Source organism: Artemia franciscana, chromosome 18 (genome assembly GCF_032884065.1).
Source record: "Artemia franciscana chromosome 18, ASM3288406v1, whole genome shotgun sequence".
Lineage (NCBI taxonomy): Eukaryota > Metazoa > Arthropoda > Branchiopoda > Anostraca > Artemiidae > Artemia > Artemia franciscana.
This window is the reverse complement of record NC_088880.1, coordinates 31,837,948-31,862,349: the sequence shown is the minus strand read 5'-3', so window position 1 is coordinate 31,862,349 and position 24,402 is coordinate 31,837,948. Positions and strand designations below refer to the sequence as shown.

At 36.3% G+C, this 24,402-nt stretch overlaps 1 protein-coding gene across 1 annotated transcript in view; it reads left to right on the top strand.

Moving 5' to 3' along the window:
* The first annotated feature begins 14,605 nt into the window (after nt 1-14,605).
* Nucleotides 14,606-24,402, top strand: part of LOC136038874 (transmembrane protease serine 4-like) — a 36,194-nt gene continuing 26,397 nt past the window's right edge. The window contains exon 1 of the mRNA XM_065722337.1: nt 14,606-14,795. Within this exon, the coding sequence (XP_065578409.1) occupies nt 14,766-14,795 (30 nt within the window). The 5' untranslated portion in view covers nt 14,606-14,765. The remainder of the gene's footprint in view (nt 14,796-24,402) is intronic.

The window sequence follows — 24,402 nt, the reverse complement described above, 5'->3', positions numbered from 1 at the left end:
GGGCATAACTTAAAACTCTTGCCCCTGGGCTCTTGAAGTTGCGTTGACCCCGAAGTTTTGTTATCTGATGTTTGAAATATTAAAAAATTGCTATCTCTAAATTTGGAAAAAAAGATTGGAGGGCAACTACCCCCCCCCCCCCCACACACACACATATGGTTCTTATGGAAGGGATGCTCGTATAAACTTAGGAAAGGGCTCGTTTTTAAGAGTCAAAAGAGATAGGAGGGCAACTAGCTCCCCACCCACGCTTTTTCCCCCAAATCCATCAAATTGTGTGTGTGTGGGGGGGGGAGTTGCCCTCCAATCTCTTTTGACTCTCAAAAACTGAACTAGAACTTTCAATTTCCAATCAAATTGGCCCTTTCTAAAGTTTATAGAGCATCCCTTCCATTAGAATCGGATATGTCCCAGGGCATAACTTGCAAGGCCTGCCCCACGGCCCTGGGGGGTTTTGTTGACCTTGGAGTTTTCGTTACATGATCTTTGAACTATTTTTAACAAACGGCTATCTCAAAGTTCTTATCGGATGGGTTTGAGGAAAAAGGGCGTTGAGGGGGGGAGGGGGATAGTTACCCTCGGATCTCTTTTGACTCTTAAAAAGTGAACTAGAATTTTCAATTTCCAACCAAATAAGCCCTCTCTGAAGTTTATACGAGTATTCCTTCCATAAGAACCATATATGCCCCCAGGGCATAACTCACAACGCCTACCCCCGGGCCCTGGGCGTTGTGTCGACAGCGGAGATTTTGTTATATGATCTTTGAACTATTTTTAACTAAACGTTTATCTCAAAATTTTTATCGGATATATTAGGATGCATTTGGGATAAAAAGGCGTGGGGGGGGGCTACTTGCCCTCTGGTCATTTTCACTCTTAAAAAGGGAACTAGAACTCTCAACTTCCTATCGAATGAGCCCCCTCCGAAGTTTATGCGACGACCCTTCCATATGAAGTACCTCTGGAAAAGAAATAATAAAACATTGGAGCCGTATGGCCTTTGCTATAGGCAACGCTATAGCGTTGCCTCTGATTAAAACATCAAATAATCTATGGCCCACTAATTTTTCTTTCTCTTAGAGCCTGTCAATCTCCAAGTCCCATATTTTTCATCACATTTTTTTGCACAATTAGAATGATTTACAGGTTTTCAAGAATCCCCCAAGCCATCAAAACAATTCTGGTACATTGTGCATGATCTTAAAGCCCTTTTACATACATAGTCGTCGTAGGCAAGTGGTTGGCACGCTAGAATTGAAATTCTTAGTCCATAAGGATAGGGGGTTATAGTCCTGGTGTTGCTGGTTATTTTGATTGGAATGGAGGTCAATGAAATGACTGTATGCTCAGCCAGAGTTGACCAAGCTCTGAATTATTAACGTATATGCAATGATAACGTATATGATAAGTCTCTCTCTCTCTCTCTCTCTCTCTGCTCTCTCTCTCTCTCTCTCTCTCTCTCTCTCTCTCTCTCTCTCTCTCTCCTCTCTCTATCTCTTTCTGTCCTCTATCTCTTACTCCGTATTTTGCTGTTTACCCCCCCCCCTCTAAAGCACAGAAATGAAAAAAGAATTTTTTTAATGAAATAACTACAATTATCTATATATATATATATATATATATATATATATATATATATATATATATATATATATATATATATATATATATATATATATATATTTAATATATATATAATATATATATATCCTGAATCATATTTATTTCAAAATTAGTGGTTAGGTTATGTTATTTTAAAACTATTTGATATGTTCTATCTTAAGACTTAGGTAAAAGTTAGATTTACTTTCTGTACATTTTTTTTCTCTTATTAATTCCCGTTTTGACTAATTTAATGCTTGTTTTTTTTAGGCCAACCGACTTCCTAAGACCCTTGCTTCGTATGCTAATCCTCAAGAGAAAAAGGATTAAATATACCCTTTTCTTTACTTCTTCTCAAATTCACATTTGAGCCATCATTTAAAAGAAGAGTATCATGCTGTTACACGCTGCATTTTAAAATGTAAAGGAGAGTTCAGGAGGCAGAATTGTGTCACTATCAGGCCTGCAAGCTTAAAGTCAATTGGCCTTCTTACCTACTAAGATTCTTGCAGTTCAACTGAGACCAGATCTGTGGAGACTAGGTTTTGACTTAAAATAATTCTTGAAAACAAAAACTGTTGGTCAATTATAACTTACTGAAAAATTTCAGGCGTAATGTTATAATATTGCAGATTAATTGTATTAGTTACCCTATTTTCTTTCTACTTTTGTAATGAAGTCGTCAGACACTACATCGTTAGTGTAGCTTCCGGTGTCCAAGATTGTGTGATGATAACTACTTTGTATTACCCTTTATTATTTTTTCGTTTGAAATAAGGAACCCGTGTAGCGGACAGGAAGAATTTGTTTCAGGTTTCCAATGTAGAAATAGCTCGTAAAAAGAATGTTTTTTGTGATGCCTCTAAGATATGGCAAACACAAATTTTGCCACTTTAAGATCACTTATTTGGCGATTTCTATAGGCTAAAAGTCTATATTAGTGGGGCGTCGCCTCTAATCGCTTGGTTGTAAGTCATAATCAGCGTTGCCAACTTTGTATAATTGTGCCGTTTTTGGTACAATTTAGAGGTCCTGGCACAATGCAGTACATTTGGAAATTTTTTGGTACAGTTCAAATTTTCCGGAATATTTGGTTTTTACTCCTTTCTTGCTCGGAAATTCAAGTTTCAGTTTATTGAAATTTCTTTATTTGCTAGGGCAGTTTTTTCTGATGATTCAAATCATCCTCTTGCGATACAATTTTAGTCGGAAAATTGATACAGCTTACTTCGTAGCATTGGCAATGCTGGTCGGAATATTTGGTTTTTACTCATTTCTTACTCGGAAATTCAAGTTTCAGTTTATTGAAATTTTTTTAACTGCTCGGGCAATTTTTTCTGATGATTCAAATCATCCTTTTGCGATACAACTTTAGTTGCAAAATTGATACAGCTTACTTCATAGCATTGGCAACGCTGGTCATGATGCCTAAACCAATCATAATAGGACAGTAGTAGGACGCTTACGAGGTATTCTGGAGATTATATTCTCGAATCAAGCACTCCTTGAGATTTCCCCTAAGATCATGGGATTGAGCTTGGTATCTTGGGAAAAGTGTCAGGGTGCCAATTGGGGGGGGGGGTAACTTTTGAAAAGTAACTTTTACTTCGTTTTTAAAAGTTAAAAAGCAAAAATCCTCTAGATTTTGAAAAATTTCTTTTTTTGTATCTTTATATATATATATATATATATATATATATATATATATATATATATATATATATATATATATATATATATATATATATATATATATATATCGGCCGTCCTGGCCGAGTGGGTTTGGTGCGCTGGATTCGGGATCCTTCGTCTGAGAGGACGCGGGTTCGAATCCCGATGTACCCAATTCTCAGTTTGGGACGGAGGTCAGTGGCGTGACTCTGTAAGCTTAGCCAGAGTCGACCCAGCTCTAAATGGGTACCTGGAGAATTCTGGGGAAGGTAAACAGGAAGCGTGTGCGAAAGCACAGGATGGCTGGCCCCCAACCCACCATTGCACTTCCTGGCTGAAGGGCCAAGAAACGGAGATCAGCACCGCCGGTACGGACTGTATAGTCTTAATGCCGTATCCTATACCTTTACCTTTTATATATATATATATATATATATATATATATATATATATATATATATATATATATATAAAGTGTATTCGTGATTTCCATTTATTATTCTAGGATTATACTCTTTGGTCTTTTGAAGCTTTTTAGGTCAACGCTGAATCTAACCTACTTATAATGGATTTCCGTAACAAATTTCCATTATTTCCTTTCTTCTTAAGTATAATGGCTTTTGTCATTTTCAAGTACAAATTATTTCCCGGAGTTGGCTATTTTGTGTACTAACTTAAGCCCCATTTTAATAGTTTTTGCCTATTTATCGGTTTCTGCTGGTAGACTTTATATCTATTCCTTTTTTTAGTTTGTCTTTGCTATTAAATAAAATTGTCTCTAAAACCTGGAATTATCATTTTGATTTATCATATGATAGTGCCCAAAATCGGGGATCAAAAGAAGTATAGTAGTAGTAGTATTAATTTATTAACCAAAGGAAATAACACAGACAAAATCAATCGGTAGCACACCAAAAGCGTTGCTTGCGAGGGTGTGTTACTAACAAAAAGAACAAAAAATAGAAGAAAAAAAGAATAAAAACAGAAAACAATGAGTTAATCTAAAATGAGCAGAAAGGTGAAACCGTGTACCGAGAAAAAAAAATTATATAAATAATTCACACACAATCAAACAACATAATATCATGATCCCGAAGCAAAAAAAGAAAACAAAAGAAAAAACAATAAACAATTATTTTCAATACTAAATCAATCAATTACAATCTATTTCAAAGGTATACCTACCAAGAAACCCCACACGCAGCACGGCCTTAAATTGATTAATGGGCAATTCTTTAATACTTGGAACAAGCTTATTCCATAGCTTAGCCCCTCTATAAATAATTGAAAAAGCAGTCCTACTTGAAACTAGGCGAGGAACCTCAATATCTCCACTTGTTCGAGTTCTATGATCATGAATATAGACCTATCCCGAAAACTTCCTGTAAAATATTCTGGAACGCACCCATAATGGTACTTACACATAAAAACCAGTGTATAAAAATCACGCAATCCGGCTGCAGGCATTATATTTATCATACTATACATTGACCTGACCGAATCCCGGTTCCCTATTCCACAAAGTGATCTAATGGCATTATTCTGCAGTACGCGGATTGGGGAAGTATTGAGGGGAATGTCCCAAGCCATACAGACGAGCAATACAAAATATACGGATGAATCAGAGAAAAATATAATAACCGTATAACATTTGAAGGAAATAAATGTTTTAGTTTACGGATAATCCCTAAATTCCGCGATAATATTCTACTTATAGCTTTTACATGGCACTTAAATGATAAAATTTCGTCAATAATAATCCCAAGGTACTTAACGGACTTTGACCGCTTAACAATTCCCTTCGGTGTAGCTATTTCCATAATCCAAGGATAATAATTTGGGGACCGTGAAAAATAACAAAATTTGACTTATTTACATTTAGGTCAGGCGGTTTATCTTCAACCAAAGACATGTCATAGTCATTGCTGCATTAATTGTTGAGGTAAGTTGTTGTTCAGTTGAGGCAACACACATCAATGTCGCATCATCAGCAAATAAGGGTGTAGTTATCCTGGTTCCCGAAGGTGCGGGATTCACTATATCCCCTATTCTAGAAGTAGTTGCAACAGCATTTGGCAGATCATTTATAAAAATCAAAAATCAAAAAAAGAGTAGGCCCTAACACAGAACCCTGGGGGATACCATATTTAACAAGACTCTTACTTGAAGAAAATCCATTAATGTGAACATAATGCTCTCTATTTTGGAGATAATCACAAATCAAAGCTAAAGTAGCCCCTCTTAGTCCATAAAATTCACATTTTCGAAGTAGTAATTGGTGGTCAACAGTGTCAAATGCCTTAACCAAATCAAGAAACAGACCCGCTACTCTAAGCTTATATGTGTAATAGCCCTGATCTTTTTGGGATTTCCACGAAAAAAAAATAGATTTTCTGAAATTTTCTCAAAAATTAAAGTTAACGAGAATTAATGATCAATATTTTGTGTTAAGGTTCGTTTATTTAGAAACGTTCGTTTTTGAGGAGATTTCAGAGAACCCAACATTCTGTTGAAACAGCTGGGGAAATCTTGCAATTAAGATTAGGATAAAGGAAGCGAAGGTTGGTAAACCACACAATGGTAAGTGTGGCTCTTAAAAGTCGGCGTCTGAAGTATGGCCCTGAAACGTCTGAAACGTCGGCATAAAAAAAAAAGGTTGGAGAAGATCAATTCATTGTTTTCCAAAGGAAATACAAGAAAAATATAAGAATATAAAATAAAATGATACGATAAAATAAGAAAAAAGATAATTAATAATAAGAGCAATTATTACCAAATAATAAAACACAAAGTAAAAGATGATAAATAATGAATTTAAAAGATAATAAATAACAAAAATGAGTAAGAAAGCCATAATTTGCAAAGAATAAATAGACCAAATAGGGTGTGATGAGGTTATAAGAAACGATAGAATTTAGAGCTACATGGGAGGGGATAAAGACTGAAGGTTTGAATATACTGGGTGTAGGAGGAGCGTGCACAGCTATTTTGGCCTCTGGTAGCCAGTTACTGCAATGACTTGCTATTGGATGTAACAGTATTTATATATTAAATATTCAGTGCTTCTTATATTCCTCTCTTGTCTGTCCCCAATACTGTTTGACCAAAACCATTATATGTGCAAGTTACTCTTCTTGCGAATGTGAGCCTATTGTGTTGCTTATGTAGACAGTGACATCAACATTGGGGGGGGGGGGGGGGGGGGCGGGTGTGTGTAATTCCTTAGATTATTGTTGCAGATTTTAAAATTACTTTTTTTGGCGCATTTTCACTGAAAAATGTCTTCTTTTAGATTTTGAACAATATATTTTGCTTCCCCCCACCCCCTTATTCGTGAATTGATGCCACGAATGTAGGACAAAATCTATCCTAATAGACTATAGGACCCAATAGACGCAAGGATACTCTAGTAGTGGGAGTCGTCATCTAGTGTCGTGTTTCCAGAGGCGTAATTACTTCATCGAAGATGGCAATGATTAAATGCCTCTGGGCATCCATTATTGGGGTAGGTAATCAGTGATTAACCATGCTTTGTTATGTAGCTCTTGCTCCAAAACTACCAGAAAAATTTTTATGCACCACATCTAAGACTGTATTGCCCAGAACGATAGTATAGGCAGACGCTTAGGGGCCCCAAGCTTTAGGGGCATATTGTTTGTTTTTTAAAAGCAAAATTTGCGTGGAGATTTTTCATTTGCTTATTTTTTTACGCTTTGATTGAAATTCTAGAAAATTTTAGAAGTGCTTAATAGTTCACTTAAAATAAAGCTTAGTTTAAGCAAGGATTTGGAAGAATATGACAATCCACTGGAAAAAATGACCCAAAGCTTGAGATTAGGGTGACGCAGCTGCGATCTCACTGATCCGAGATGAACTTCCATTAAAATTTATTATCGCAGCATCTACAACAAAAGATTGTAAAAAACGGAAGCATGCAGAGCATTGCACGGTGGCAGTATAGCACAAATGTGTTTGAACTCGAATAGAAAACTTGACTATGAATGACCCTCCTAGTTTCCCTTGCTCTTTTCAACTCAAAATTAGAACTACGCCTTCAGCAATATCTATTGATTTTCAACTCACTGTTCTTCTATCTAGCCAAACAAGGGGTAAAGAATTTTGACTCTCTCGTCTGGTTGGCCAGTTGGGGGTGAATCTAGATTTTGAAAATGCCTTTTTATTTTATTTTTATTAAAAAAAACACAAGTCCTCCCCCAAATTTCGAATTTTGAAAAACACTTTGTATCTTCGTAAAAAACTAAAAATCTCTCCCTTTTCTTCCTACATTTTCGTGAATCGATGCCCCTGTGTCACATATTGTCAAGATTGAAGAATTTGGTAAGGGAATGTTAAACTAGAGAAAAACTTTCAAGACGCTAGTTAGAAAAATGCTCAGCTGAGAGCCGTGACTGGATTTTTTCTTATGAATATGCTAAGGAATGACATTTTAATAGCCAGACAAGGGTATGAATTCTTGTCAGAAGACGATGTGATATAAAGCACCTCTCTCTCTAGGAATTTCAGCCCTGTTGTAAATGTATAACTTAAATGTTAGAGTTTTGCCCAAGGTCTTACATAGTTGACCAAAACATCCCTTGGTTTTACCCATGACCTTGAACTTGAGACTGAGGGGCTACGTAGTCCCTGTTAAAGTACGGTAAAGCCCTTACGCTACTAGCCTTCATAGCACTAGTAACATAGTAGTAGTGGTAGTAGAAGGAGAAGTAGTAGCAGTAGTAGTTTTATATTAGCAGTAGTAGTAACAGCAGTATTGATAGCAGTTGTAACATGCACATGTTGCCTCTCTCTGTGCCTGAGCGGGTGTTTGCATGTCTCTGTGTTTTTCTCTGTGTGTTGTGTATCTGACTCTGTGTGTTTCTATGTGTATTTGTGTCATTCTCTGTCTATGCCAGTGTGTCTGAGTGGGTGTTCCCTTGTCTCCGTGTCTGTCTTTGTATGTTTGTGTTTCTGACTCTGTTTGTTTCTAAGTGTTTTGTCTCTCTCTCTCTCTCTCTCTCTCTCTCTCTCTCTCACTCACTCACGCTCTCTCTCTCTCTCTCTCTCTCTCTCTCCTCTCCCTCTCTCCCTCTCTCTCTCTCTCTCTCTCTCTCTCTCTCTCTCTCTCTCTCTCTCTCTCTCTCTCTCTCTCTCTCTCTCTCTCTGTGTGTGTGTGCGTTTGTGTGGCTAAGCGGCTGTTTGTTTGTTTCTCTCTCTCTCTCTCTCTCTCTCTCTCTCTCTCTCTCTCTCTCTTTCCCTGTGCATGTATATCTGAGTGGCGTTTGATTGTCTCTGTGTCTGTGTCTGACTCTGTGTGTTTTTATCTGTTTTTGTCTCTCTCGATATCAGTTTCTTTGTGTCTGAGTGGGTGTTTGCTTGTTTCTGTTTTTATCTATGTGTCTGTGTTTGTCCGACTCTATGTGTTTGTATGTGTTTTATCTCTCTCTTTCTCTCTCTCTCTCTGTCCCTGTTTGTCTGAGCGGGTGTTTTCTTGTCTCTCTCTCTCTCTGTGCATGTGCGTCTGCGTGGGTGTTAGCTTGTTTCTGTGTCTGTCTGTGTGTTTGTGTGTCTGACTCTATGTGCTTTTATGTGTTATTCTCTTTCTTTCTCTCTGCCAATATGTCGGAGCGGATGTTTGCTTATCGCTCTCTCTCTCTCTCTCTCTCTCTCTCTCTTTGTGCCTATGTGTCTGCAAGGGTTTTCGCTTGTCTTTCTGTCTGTCTTTGTGTGTCTGACTGTGTTTTCGTCTGCATATTCGTCTCTCTCTCTCTCTCTCTCTCTCTCTGTCCCTGTGTGTCTGACTGTTTGCTTGTCTCTCTATCTCTGTGCCTGTTTGTCTGAGTGTCTGTCTGCATGTCTTTGTGTCTGTCTTTGCGAGTTTGTATGTGTTTTCGTCTCTCTCTGTGCCTCTTTGTCTGAGTAGTTGTTTGTTCTTTTATATGTGGCCGTCTCATTGGTACCCTGTGCTTGGTCACCGATAGTAGTTGGTTTATTGTATGTTTTCGATCAATATTACTTGTGCACAGGAATGATATAAGAAACCATTTTCAATGACTAGGCATCATACAGTTGCACATATCATGACAAAGAAGTTTTAAAATGTATCATACTGAAAATCTTGGTCAGGAAAAATGCAGTGCTCGTAAACGAGAGGGTGTTAGACTAATTACAAAAATGGAACGTCGTCAAAGAATTTCATTGATACTTAAGCACTCGCATGAGCTCGATTCTTTCTTTTTGACCACAGTGACCAGGTTCCATGTGCTGTGACCATGTGCTTTTTCTGGTTGGAAACTGGGAAGAGGGGGATGTGCCCATAGATGAGCATAGAAGACACTTTGAAACATGCCCTTTTGTTCAGTGAGTTGATGTTTGAATTATTCCAGTGAAACTTCTTGCTTTAACTGGAGGATACGGAATTTTTGAGCGATACATAGGATCAAGAATATACAGTCATAACTATGTTAATTTTTGTCTGCAACCACCAAGGTATACCTCCCGAGCTTTACTGTCACAAGCAAAAGGTAGTGCTCATAAATGAGAGGATGTTAGACTAAGGATGTTTAATGAAAAGTAGTTAAAGGATTTTAATGATGGATTCTTTTTGTTGGGCACAGTGACCAGGCTCAGTGTGCTCTTTGTGTAGGTGTGGTTTGTAACTGGGAAGAGGGGGATTGGCCTATAGATGAACATTTGAAATGTTTTGAAACATGTCTTTTTGTTCAAGGAGTTGATGTGGGAAACATTTCAGTGAAACTACCTACTTAAACTGGAGATTATGATATTGTGAGCGATACGTTTGACGGTGCTTCTGTGTGTCAAAAAGAAGAAAGGTCAGTTCCCCCAAAGAAAATCTAAGTCTTAAAAAATAAATCTAAGTCCCCCCCAAAAAATTAAGTCCCTAAAAAATGCAAGGCCCTCCCAAAAATTTCGAAGTTAAAAAAATAAGTGGGGTCGTTGGGGCCCTGAAGGGGGACAGGGGGGCTGGGATGGGATGGGAATGTGGGAACCCAAACTTATGCCCAAGCCCTGGTAATGGAAAACTAATGTGCCCATGACCGTTATTTTACAAAAATGATACCTGACCGGTTGTAGTCATTACAATATTTGGACATCGAAACAAGTTTTATTAACCATTAAATGAATATGTCTTTCGAGCAAGCATCTCAAATCACCATGATATGCATATTCTTGGGTTGATGCCAAAAAAGGTGCCCAACAACAAATCACTGATAGCATATACCATACATCCAACTCCAATTGAGAAATCAATTGCGCAATTAATTTGTTATGATATAGTGACGCTTTAAACCAGTTGACTAGCGTCCCAGAAACAATACATTGATTACCTAGAATGTAATTTTAAGAACATAATACCATCAGTGGCTAGTTGGCTCAGTTGAGTAACGTTTCTTTCTTTTACCATAGAAAATAATGGGTTTCACGTTCTTACATGAGACATAAATGTCATAAAATCCACAGAAAACTGCTTAAAAGATAAAAATGTTGTTGGCTTATTTTGTTATCTCAAAGACCAAATGTAAGGGTTGTCACAGGACGTATTGTATTGTTTCATTGACAGCATGAACGATTAAGCAATATTATGTAACGCATCTTTGAAATTCTGGGAAACATACCAAGAAATTCTCGGAAATCGGGATATATATTCTTGGAATGATGCCAAATGAGATATTAGCAACTCCAATAGTACATTGGGTTGATATAGAAGTCCAAAAAAACATTCCCTGCTACGCAAGAGACAGGTGTGTGTAATCGATAATACTTCCGTCTTGAGGAAATCACCGTTAAACATCTTCGTGATTAATGGTGAAAGAATAAAAAAGTAGTGCCTATGGCTATCATGGGATCCAAAGTGTCTATACTACTGATTGGATTTGTTTGGGGAAACGATGCACGTGTGTTTTGGGGGGAGGGTGGCTGGTTGCCCTCGAATCACTTTTGAATCTCCTGAAATGGTCACCAGAACTTTCAATTTTCAATCGAATGACATCTTTCCAAATTTTTAACGACAACTCTTTCTATACGAACTTTCTTGTTAAAAAAAAACAAACAAACCAAAAAAAAATACATTGTGCCCACGTCACTTTTTATTTAGGCAGTGTTATGGTGGTGGCTGTGATAAAGCATTCCTGTAATCAATGGGTATTTTCTTCTTCAGGGAATCGCCATTAAACTTCTTCGTGATTAATAGAGAAGAAGAAAAGAGTAGTGCCTATCGCTGTCACGAGATCCAAAGGGCCTTTACTATTGATTGGATGTGTTTGGTGAAATGATGGACGTTTGTTGCAGGGGGGCTGGTCGCCCTCGAATCACTTTTGACTCTTGAAAAGGGCACTAGAACTTTCAACTTGCAATTGAATGAGCTCTTTCTAAAGTTTAAGCGACAATTCCTTCTATGCGAAGTTTCTTGTGAAAAAAATAATACATTGTGCCTACGTCACTTTTTACTTAGGCAACGCTATGGCGGTGGCTATTGTAAAGCATTCCTGTAATCAATGGGTATCTATCTATATATATAAAAATAAGTTGTTTGTCAGTTGACTGACGTCATGTTTGTGTGTCGACTGACGTCATGTTTGTTGACTGACGTCATTATAAGGATTGAGCTGTATGTAGTCATGAAGTTGTTTGTCGACTGACGAAATTACAGACTGGGACACCGGTACACAAATAACGACCGGGACACAGGGAATATAAATGACGACCGGGACACAGGGAATGTTCGATTAGCAATCACCATCAACAAAGCTCAAGGGCAATCATTATAATAATGAGGTATAAATATGAATACGGATTGTTTTTCCCATGGACAATTATATGTTGCATGTTCAAGAGTCGGTAAACCTGACAATCTATTTATATGCACAGACAATGGGACAGCGAAGAATGTTGTATATTTACAAGTTTTACAAACATAATATATATATATATATATATATATATATATATATATTTATCTATTTTCGCAGGTGGGACACAGGGACACAACTACAATGGCGCGTAACTAATATGGCGCGAAAAAAGCTAAAATAAGAAAAAACCTAAAAAGAAAAAACTTAAAAAAAGGAAAAAAATATAAAAAGGTAAAAAACTAAAAAGAAAAAAAACGCCGGGACACAAATGACGACCGGGACACAGGGAATGTAAATGACGACCGGGACACAGGGACAGAACTACAACGGGGACGCCGGGGGGGCACAGGGGGATATATAAATGACGACGGGGACACAGGGAATGTTCGATTAGCAATCATCATCAACAAGGCTCAAGGGCAATCATTAGAATAATGAGGTATAGATCTGAATACGGATTGTTTTTCCCATGGACAATTATATATTGCATGTTATAACAATTATTGTATTGCATGTTATATATATTGCATGTGTTTTACTAAGGCTTTTTTATCGACTTTTAATTAAAAATGTTTGGCTTTGTGTTTTGTATATTAAACGTTCGTGTTCTAATGAACTGTAAGTAGGAGTGACTCGTCCTTGTATGAATAAAAAATTAAAAAAAAAGTTTAGGTAGTATTAAAAGAATCAAATTCTTATGGTAATTCCATAGGTACAAGATTCGTTAACTTTAAAGTCACCCAACAAAGTTACGAGCCTGATAAAATTTGCTGCATGGATCGAAAAGGTGGAGGCACTTTCTGGAGTATGTTTTTTCATTTGCGAATTGAAGTTCATTCTGTGAATGAAGTTCAAATGAAGTTCATTTGTGAATTGAAGGTTCAAATTCATTCTTGCTAATAGTCCGCTAATCATTTTGTCAAATGCGTCTGATCACTTAGTCACTTGTTATTTTTTATTTCATAAATAAATTAAGGGCCTGAGAAATTGCATTAATCCTCAGACAAATTTTACCCTATCAATTTTAGATGCTAGAAAGAAATTTACATATAAAGGTTTTAGCTTTAGTCATACCTGGTTAGGCCTATGTATGATTTGAAAAACAATCGAGTATTTCCATAAATGGGAGGGCCGCTCCCTCCAATACCCCCGCTAAGTATGGTAAACTTAATAGTGCTTTAAAAATATTTTTACTTCATCTCAATGGTACTTGCGGAAACAAGAGGAGTATTTCCATAAATGGGAGGGCCGCTCCCTCCAATACCCCCGCTATGTATGGTAAACTTAATAGGGCTTTAAAAATATTTTTACTTCATCTCAATGGTACTTGCGGAAATAAGAGGAGTATTTCCATAAATGGGAGGGCTGCTCCCTCCAATACCCCCGCTATGTATGGTAAACTTAATAGGGCTTTAAAAATATTTTTACTTCATCTCAATGGTACTTGCGGAAATAAGAGGAGTATTTCCATAAATGGGAGGGCCGCTCCCTCCAATACCCCCGCTATGTATGGTAAACTTAATAGGGCTTTAAAAATATTTTTACTTCATCTCAATGGTACTTGCGGAAATAAGAGGAGTATTTCCATAAATGGGAGGGCCGCTCCCTCCAATACCCCCGCTATGTATGGTAAACTTAATAGGGCTTTAAAAATATTTTTACTTCATCTCAATGGTACTTGCGGAAATAAGAGGAGTATTTCCATAAATGGGAGGGCCGCTCCCTCCAATACCCCCGCTATGTATGGTAAACTTAATAGGGCTTTAAAAATATTTTTACTTCATCTCAATGGTACTTGCGGAAACAAGAGGAGTATTTCCATAAATGGGAGGGCCGCTCCCTCCAATACCCCCGTTATGTATGCTAAAGCTTAATAGTGCTTTAAAAAATATTTTTACTTCAACTCAATAGTACTTGCGTTTGAGCAGTCGTTCTTACAGAGTTCTGACAAAAAGTCGAACTTAAAAGTATAGAGGGTGGGGCTGAGAAGGGGGGCAGCCCTAATATAACGAATAATTTCTGTTCATTTTTTTTAGTGTCCGTTTTTAACTTCATTTGAAAAAAAATGTGTTTGGTTTATTTAACAACAATATTAAGGCTGAAATGAGAAAATAAAAAAAAAGAAAAGGGATGTCAATTAAAGAAACAAACGCCAATTATTTATTATGATGTACATGTAAAGTTTTGTTTTTGGTCACATGAATTAGTTAAAAAAAAAAGAAAAAAAAAACTAAGAAAACCGTGATGATAGTAGGAAAACTGAGCATAAAAGGATATTACCAAATTGATGGTAATAAAATCTGTCATTGCATTGCACTATCATCTCTATGGCCAATGGCCCATTTAAATGGAAATCAAACTTTATAGGTAACCTTGACTTAATTGTGGTAAATTGATTAAAATTTTTTAGGTACATTACAGAAACACTTAGGGCAGTGACTGCTTTGCTTTACATTTGTACCGTTAAATCAGCCTCTTTTTATTATTGGCATACGGTATTTTGAGTTTTAAGGGCGTCAGCACAAACTAATGGAAAACTTGTTTGAGCAAATTGGAGAAGAAACCTGTGGATTTGGACAAACAAATTTTGGCTTGTGCATGGCATGTGACTGAAATAATACTATGGAGTTTTACAAATTTTTAACCATCTCGGTTAGTATTTTCTTTATCCTTTTTTTGCAAGAATAGACATTCATTGTTCTTTTATCGAAATACGAGGTGAGGTATAGCATCTATTATAAACGGGTCTTGTGGGAAGGTGGATCAAAGGGATGGGAGCAACTACCCTCCTTAGGGTTGAAAATTACCTTTTTTTGTTTTCATTTTTTTTATAGAAAAACCAAAATTGTCCCCCTATATATTTAAAAACATTCTTTTTGTCTCTTTATTAAAAATCTATAACCCCCTTAATTTTCGTGAATCAGTACCCCTGATTACACTCTTGTAATGCATAAATTTGTAATGGCTCAAATATGTAAGTGAAAAGGAGCCATTTAAATTCTTTTTAGATTTGGGTTGGTTCATATCTACAGAAGCTTATTTACCTCTTATGAGGTAGGAGAGAGGAAAAACCGCTTAAAAAAGTTCTTACACTACTATTACTACTACTACTAACAACTCGCTGTAGTACTGTGCCGCCTGAGCCCAACGCGGCGACGCACGCTCCTCGTCCATTCCAATCTGTATTGACCCATTTCCTTCCTGACCATTCTACTAAAAGTTGTGTACACCACCATATTATATGGCCGAATGATCAAAATCATTTGGTAAACTTAAACCTATGGTGAAAACGTATATTTCTTAAGTCTATTATATACCCAGGGATATCTTTAAGGAACGCCAACCCTGGAGATCTCTTGATATTTTCCCGTTTTACTTAAAATTCTATAAAGTTTCCAATTTTTGGATCTTTACTACTTGCATTATTGTAGATTTGAAACGATCTAATAATTCGTTCAAAAGATTGGCAACACAACACCATAGAAACCCCCCCCCCCCCGCTAAAGAAAAAGCCGAAAATCGCATTTTGAAACCAAAGAAAACAAAGCTAGGGTGTCTGGTATGTGGCTCTATAGTTGGCATAAAATTTACCAATTCCTTTTTTTGTGTGCGCAAAATATTTTAATCGTTGCCAGTTGCATTACCTTGAATATGCAATGACTCCGCTATGAATAAAAAAAACCTACCATAAGAGCTACACAGATTTCTCTATCCCGTCAAAAGTAGGGTATAACAAATGTTTAAGATAGGGTCAAGCAATTTTCTTAGAAACATACTAATCCCTCTCGAAAGAGAAGTAAGCCATTGTCTGAGTTTGTGACTCCAAAAGCATCATATATGTTTTGGAGGGGCTAAAAAATAATTATTGATTGGAGTTAATCCTTCTACCCACCACCCCTTCTCTGTTGGTCTTATATTTTACATTTGGCTGACAGAAATAAACATTGGTTCTGTCATATAGATGGGATCAGGGTTCTCTGGGATTGTACCAAAGAGAATGACAATCGGACAAGTTGTAAAACTCAAGTGCTTTAAAGGAATTGAAAGCTTCTGGCCACCTAACGAGGCTAGATAAATTTGAAAAAGATGTATAGCTTTAATTCTTTTCCAGCCTGAATTCTTATTAATGGCTTAACTTTCTTTGGATATATTCTAAATGTTTCTAGAAAGTAGCATATTTTAAAATTTATTTGTATGTTATTTGTATATTTATAGTATATTATTTGTTTTTAGTCATTTCCAGGTTATAAAGTAGCGAAGGCTAGCTCAATGTGCAGGACAAAGGCTAGTCAAACTAAATGTAATTATATATTTTGGCCTTTTGGCTAAATGGGTTGTTAGAACAATGTGGTATTTCTATAATCATGAAGATGCTCTACGAGCTTTCCTAACCCTAAAACTGAATCTTCCAGAAATAGAAAGGTGCTCTGATGCATTGATGGTCAAACAGTTCGTGGTAACGAACTGTAGTAAGGGACGACCCGGCTCAATAGCAAACGAAATTCTAAAAAAATGGAATTTTGATACTAATAGATGCATCAAAAGAATCGAATTTTTATGCTGATTTTAAACATATAGGTTTCATCAAATTTAGTCTTACTCAACAAAAGTTACCTGCCTGAGAAAATTTGCCTTATTTTGGAAAATTGGGGAAAACACCACCTAAAAGTCATAGGATCACACGAAAATCACACCATCGCATTCAACGTATCAGAGAACCCCACTGTAGAAGTTTCAAGCTACTATCTACAGGAATGTGGAACCGATCACGGGTGCGTGTTTTTTTTCAGGGGTGATTGTATCGACCAGGTAGTCCTAGAATGTCACGAGAGGGCTCGTTCTAACGAAAATTAAAAGTTCTAGTGCCCTTTTTCAGTGACCAGAAAATTGGAGGGCACCTAGGCCCCCTCCCATGCTCATTTTCCCCCAAAGTCAACGGATCAAAATTTTGAGATAGCCATTTTGTTCAGCATAGTCGAAAGACACAATAACTATGTCTTTGGGGCTGAATTACTCCTCACAGTCCCCAGGGGAGGGGCTGCAATTTACAATCTTTGACCAGTATTTACACATAGTAATGGTTATTGGGAAGTGTACAGACGTTTTCAGGGGAATTTTTGGTTGGTGGGAGGGGTTTAGAAGTGGGGGATATGTTTGGGGAACTTTCCATCGAGGAATTTGTCATGGGTGAAGACAATTTGCATAAAAGGGGTGCAGGACTTTCTAGCATTATTTAAAAAAAAACAATGAAGAATTAAATATGAAAAAGTTTTTTCAACTGAAAGTAAGGACCAGCATTAAAACTTAAAACGAACAGAGATTATTACACATATGGGGGGTTCATCTCCTCCTAAATGCCTTGCTCTTTACGCTAAAGTATTTTTAATAGTTTCAATTATTAATTCTACAGCCTTTGTGATTCAGGGGTCATTCCTAAAGAATTGGGACAAAATTAAAGCTTTAGTGTGAAGAGCGCCGTATTAACGAGGGGGTAAACCCCGTCATATACATAATAAAAATATACTAATATAGAAGTTCGCTACGTAAGTTAATTTAAAGTTACGTATATTTTTTACTAATAAAGACGTTCGTTGAAAATTAAAAATTCTAGTTACCTTTGTAAGTAACCGAAAAACTGGAGGGCAACTAGGCCTCCTCTGCCACCCATTTTTCTCAAAATCGTCTGATCAAAACTAAGAGAAAGCCATTTAGCAAAATAAAACAATACGCAAATTTCGTTCTAATTATTCATCTGTGGGGAGCCAAAATCAAACATGCATTAATTCAAAAACGTTCAGAAATTAAATAAAAAAAACAAGATTTTTAAACTGAAAGTAAGGAGTGACATTAAAACTTAAAACGAACAGAAATTACTCCGTATATGAAAGGGGCTGTTCCCTTCTCCCCGCTCTTTACGCTAAAGTTGTTCAACTATTGTTAATTTTTTTGGCATCTATAGGTCTCAAATAATTTTACTTACAACAGGTAGGAAGGCCAAACATCCTCATCATGAGGATGGGTGAGTATAGAGGCTTCTTTTCCTTTCTTTGGGACCGCATGTCTCGATAAGCCGGTAACTTCATCATGCATGGATGATAAAAGGGGCGCATTCACGCCGCTTTTCATGGCCTCTCCTAAAAGGGGGCATCTTCAGAAATTGCAGCGACAGGGTAGAGGGGTCCTCATTGCATATCTTCGCTTTCTTCGTGGGAGGAAGTTAAGGGTTTTCCTGTAATAGAAATTAAATTTTAGGTTTCATGAAATAGCAATGCAGGATAAGCATGAAGGATATTTCGCCTGTATCTAAATTAGCCGTCATCGCGAAAGACAAAAAGAAAAAACACTAAACTAAAAACAAATAAAACCATCACCAATAGTACGAAATACAATTGTCGCTATTGATCCACGTAGGGTTTAGAAGCTATTAGAGTTGCTTTGATGTTCTCATTGAATTAACTCTAATAGCTTCTTTTCCCTACGTGGATCAGTAACGACAATTGTATTTATTATTATTTGGGGGTGGTTTTATTTGTTTTTAGTTTAGTGTTTTTTCTTTTTACCTCGTGCTGAGGACGCCTAGTTTAGATACAGGCAAAATATCCGATTTATTTTAGTATTTCATCTCTCTTCTCTCTACTGGCTGCAGTCTCGTTTGAGGTTATTTTTTTGTTGAGTTTTATCTCTCTTTGTTGTTTTTGTCATGACTGGCCAGTTCGACTTAAGAACTTTCATTATCTAGTAAATTTGGCCTAGTTGCCCCTTCTTCCACCCCTGCCCTTTCCGATTCAGTTTTCTTTACGAAAAGTCACTTAAGTCGTGTTATTAAAGGTTCTCCTTGAAATTATGACTTAAAAAATTGGACTTACAGAGGGGGTGGTACTAATGCTGTCCACTTGTGGTGCTCCCTCGTCAGTGAAATCCTTAGGTTTGTTCACTTGTGTTTCTCCCTCTTCAAACAAATCCAGAAGTAACAGTTCTATCCATGCTGAATCATAAATGAAGACCTTTGAAAAAAGAATAAACTTATTTTCTATTGGAGAACTTATGATTTTACCCTGAAAAAATATGCATTGAGCTTAAACAAAATGTATTATTAACCTGACAAACCAGGGGCCCTCAAAGCCTCTTGGAACCATCGGACAGGGTCCCGCCACAACAGTCCCTGCTATTTCCCCAATATTAACCTGAAAAGAATACATTATTTCAGCTATTTCATTTAGGACCAGGGGGCTCCCTGAAAGCCCCTCAGAGATATCGGACAGAGTCCTCATCAGTCCCTTACATTTCTCTCTTATTAAGAGGAAAGGAATGCGTTACTTTAGCTATTTCTATGAAGACCAGGACCAAAACAGTAGCATCGATATAGGGGCGGTATATAATATTCTGTAATCCTTAGGTGAGTCCTAGACCCTCGAACGAGAGCCCCCTCGATACCCTATTATCCAGACAAACCATTACTTCTTTCATCCTTCCTGTCTCACATAAAAAAAATTAAGTTTTTACCGTGAAAACATGATGAAGAGCTTATTTCTTTGGGGGTAAGGACTTCTGTAAGTCCCGCAGAACCAACGGACAGAGTCCCTCCCCAATAGTCCTTGCCTTTTCCTCATTATTAAGCTGAAAATACTGCGTTATTTTAGCTATTTCTTTTAGGACCTGGTGGCTCCTCAAACCCCATAGAACTATCTGAAAAAAGTGTTGTTTTTGCTATTTCTTTGAGGACAAGCAATAGCAACAACGGACAGGACCCATTATTAAGCCGAAAAAATGCATTTCTTAGCAGTGATGTGCTCCCTCCTAGGGATAGTGAACATGGTCCCCAACATTTTAGTTTTTTCCCTTTGTTAACTTGAACGGGGACATATTATTTTCCCATTCAAAAAAATATAAAAATAACTTTTTATAAGCACAATTCGTGATTGCTGGAATAAACTATTGTTAGTTTTTTTTTTTTTTGGCATCTATAGGTCTCAAATAATTTTACTTACGACAGGTAGGAAGGCCAAACATCCTCATCATGAGGATGGGTGAGTATAGAGGCTTCTTTGCCTTTCTCTGTGACAGCATGTCTCAATGAGCCGGTACTTTCATCATGCGTGGATGATAAAGGGGGCGTATTCACGCCGCTTTTCATGGCGTCTCCCAAAAGGGGGCATCTTCAGACATTGCAGCGATAGGGTAGAGAGGTCCTCATTGCATATCTTTGCTTTCTTCGTGGGAGGAAGTTAAGGATTTTCCTGTAATAGAAATTAAATTTTAGGTTTCATGAAATAGTTTGAGCCTTAAAATCATAGTTTACAACATTTATTGTACTCCCTTTAATTTAATCCATCCCCATTCCCCCAACTCTTCTATATCAATTTTAGAAACCTTCCCTCTCCAACATTAAAGTTTGGAAGCATTTTATGGTCTGAAAAATTGTCTTCCCGATCTGCAAGGGTTAACAAGAAAGTTATGAATTTTTTTTCCATAAAATGACTTTTTCAAAGAAAAGTACAGAACCCAGTTAAACCAAAAATGAGCAAATAATCTAGCTAAGTGAAGGGGGCTCATGTTAATAATAACTGAATATACCAAAAATGGAATATTTTGGCAAAGAAGTTTGAAATTATGAGTATCACAGACTGTAGGTATATTTTATTCCCTGATTAATTCTCGGTTTTCATTCCCTCTATAATCTGTTATAAGTAGTATAGTAATTGATGATTCTGCCTAATCTAGATCAACCCTTCAATTTACATCAGTTTCAGTCCATTTTACATCATTTTAATATCAAATCTTGCACATTTTGAATATTTTTCATCTACAAATTCAAAATGAAAACAGGTTATTGGAAATCAAATTTGTTCTTATTTTTACACTTTTTCACAATGTGAACACGGGTTCTAGGCCCCACCTATAGCACCCCAACAATTCACCCCATTTTCAATTGAATTCACTCCCATCCTAAGGTTTAAGATCAAAACGGGTCTTGTGAAATGAGAATTTGATGAATTTATGAAATAATAGCTTAATTATGTTCCAGTTTGCCTTTACTACTGATAAAATTTAATAATTTAATATGATTTAATATTTAGTGGATAGTTCGATTTCAATATCTTAGTAATTGCTATTATTTTTCCCTTTTATTTCTACAATCTTAAAATCATACCTCTATCTAATTTTTTAATTTCTGTTCAACATCACCTGCTTTAGAATCAAAACGCGTATATGCAAATAGATAAACTATTTAGCCTCTAAATTCAAGAATAAAAACGATTTTTTTCCATGTTTTGTTTAACACATTTCATTGCTTTAATCGTGTATTCCAATGTCTAAGTTTTCTTTCCTAATAGTTCGATTATATTTATTTTCCATTTTCATTTTGCTTTAAAGCTTCTCCATTTATTAGTAAATAATTTTATTAAACAAATTTCTAAATCAAAAATAATTTATATATTAACATATAATTTACTATTATTGACTTCCATGATTGCTTTTCTTTCTGAAAATATAACGCAGTAAATGTTATATGGATTAGTAGGGACATGATGTAATAAAAGTTTTATTTCTATACCAGCAGTTGATCCAATTCGATAAATACTCGATTTATGCTTTAAAACATCAAAGCAAAATAAAGGATATACCGTTTTAAAACCATTGTAACTTACAATTGTTCTGCTATAATATTTTAATGTTTATATCCTAGCTGTAAAAATCGTTGATAAGCCTTAGGATAATCACCTTTAGCATCACTGAAATCACATTTAAAATCTTCTTGTGTATATTTATATCCATTTATTCTCACTTCAATTCTATCAGTGTTCATATGGTAAAATACCATATTGTTTTGGTATAAATGTTATCTTTTTGAGATTTCTGTAATACAACAACAATTTTACTTGTATTATAGCGTTCACTGACTACCCTCCATGTTAATTCTTTATCCTTTTTATTATCCCTTTTATAGGTATTACTTGCTTCCCACCTTAATTCAAATGAGCTGCCCTTTCCTAAACCAGCTTTTAATTGATCCCCCTTTTTCGTTAGTCCAGGTTTAATTGAGTCGCTATGGGTAAACTGGGATGTATTACTGGTAACATCCATGATAAATGCATTACATTACTTTAAAATTTTGATTTCTAGATTTTATTATCATTTTGGAAAATATCGTTTCTTTTTAATATAATTTGTTATGTAACGCCTCTAAAAACACGATTAATATCTTGAAAAAATCCAAATAGGCTTGATAATGGTAAATAAATACTAACCACACGACTTTCCCTTGTTTTATTCAATCTTTTAAATAAACCACTATTAAAAGCGTTATTTCGTTTTGTGGCAATGGTTCCACCACCTTCTGCAACAAGTGTAAAAGTGCTTTCAAACTCTTTTTTTGCTTTAAAGGAATCAACGGATTGGGTTTTATATTCGTTCCAAAACTTGTTAGTAGCTCCACTTCGATTATAGTCATCTGAAATCTAAAAAAATTTTAACAGTAGTCGTTATCAAACAGTTCGTGGTAACGAACTGTAGTAAGGAGCGACCCGGCTCAATAGTAACCAAAACTCTAAAAAATGGAATTTTGATACCAATAGCTACATCGAAATAATCGCATTTTAATGCTGGTTTTAAATATATAAGTTTCATCAAGTTTAGTCTTACCCATCAAAAGTTACGAGCCTGAGAAAATTTGCGTTATTTTAGAAAATAGGGGGAAACGCCCCCTAAAAGTCATAGAATCTTAACGAAAATCACACCATCAGATTCAGCGTATCAGAGAACCCTACTGTAGAAGTTTCGAGCTCCTATCTACAAAAATGTGGAATTTTGCATTTTTTGCCAGAAGGCAGATCACGGATGCGTGTTTATTTGTTTTTTTGTTTTTTTTTTTTTTTTCCCAGGGGTGATCGTATCGACCCAGTTGTCCTAGAATGTTGCAAGAGGGCTCATTCTAACGGAAATGAAAAGTTCTAGTGCCCTTTTTAAGTGACCAAAAAAATTGGAGGGCACCTAGGCCCCCTCCCACGCTAATTATTTTCCCAAAGTCAACGGATCAAAATTCTGAGATAGCCATTTTATTCAGCGTAGTCGAAAAACCTTATAACTATGTCTTTGGGGACGACTTACTCCCCCACAGTCCCCGTGGGAGGGGCAACAAGTTACAAACTTTGACCTGTGCTTACATATAGTAATGGTTATTGGGAAGTATACAGGCGTTTTCAGGAGTATTTTTTTGGTTTGGGGGAGGGGTTGAGAAGAGGGCGATATGCTGGGGGAACTTTCCTTCGAGAATTTGTAATGGGAGAAGAAAATTTCCATGAAGGGAGAGCAGGATTTACTAGCATTATTTAAAAAAAACAATTAAAAAATAAAAGTGAAAAAGCTTTTTCAGCTGGAAGTAAGGAACAGCAATAAAGCTTAAAACAAACAGAAATTATTACCCATATGAGGGGCTCACCTCCTTCTAATACCTCGCTCTTTACGCTAAAGTATTTTCGGTAATTTCAACTACTTATTCTACGGCTTTTGTGATTCAGGGGGTCATTCTTAATGAATTGGGATAAAATTTAAGCTTTAGTGTAAAGAGCGAGGTACTGACGATGGGGCGAATCCCCTCATATATGTAATAAAAACATGAGAATACAAAAGTTCTTTACGTAAGCTAATTTATAAGTTACGTAAATCTTTTACCAATAAAAAGATTCGTAAAAAATTAAAAGTTCTAGTTGCCTTTTTAATTAACCAAAAAATCGGGGGGCAACTAGGCTTCGTCCCCCGCTCTTTTTTTTCTCAAAATCATTCATTCAAAATTATGAGAAAGCCATTGAGCCAAAAAAAAATATGCAAATTTCGTTTTGATTATTCCTCTGCGGAGAGCCAAAATCAAAACATGCATTGATTCAAAAACGTTCAGAAATTAAATAAAAAAAACAAGTTTTTTCAACTGAAAGTAAGGAGTGACATCAAAACTTAAAACGCACAGAAATTACTTCGTATATGAAAGAGGCTGCTTCCTCATCAACAACCCACTCTTTACGCTAAAGTTTTTTACTGTTTTAGAAAGAAGAATTGAGAGAAAGAGTCAAACTTTAGCGTAAAGAGCGGGGCGTTGATGAGGAAGCAGCCTCTTTCATATACGAAGTAATTTCTGTGCGTTTTAAGTTTTGATGTCACTCCTTACTTTCAGTTGAAAAAACTTGTTTTTTTTATTTAATACCTACATAATCAATATTTTCAATATATTTTCCATTGATAAAATATTCAGAATTTCTGAACA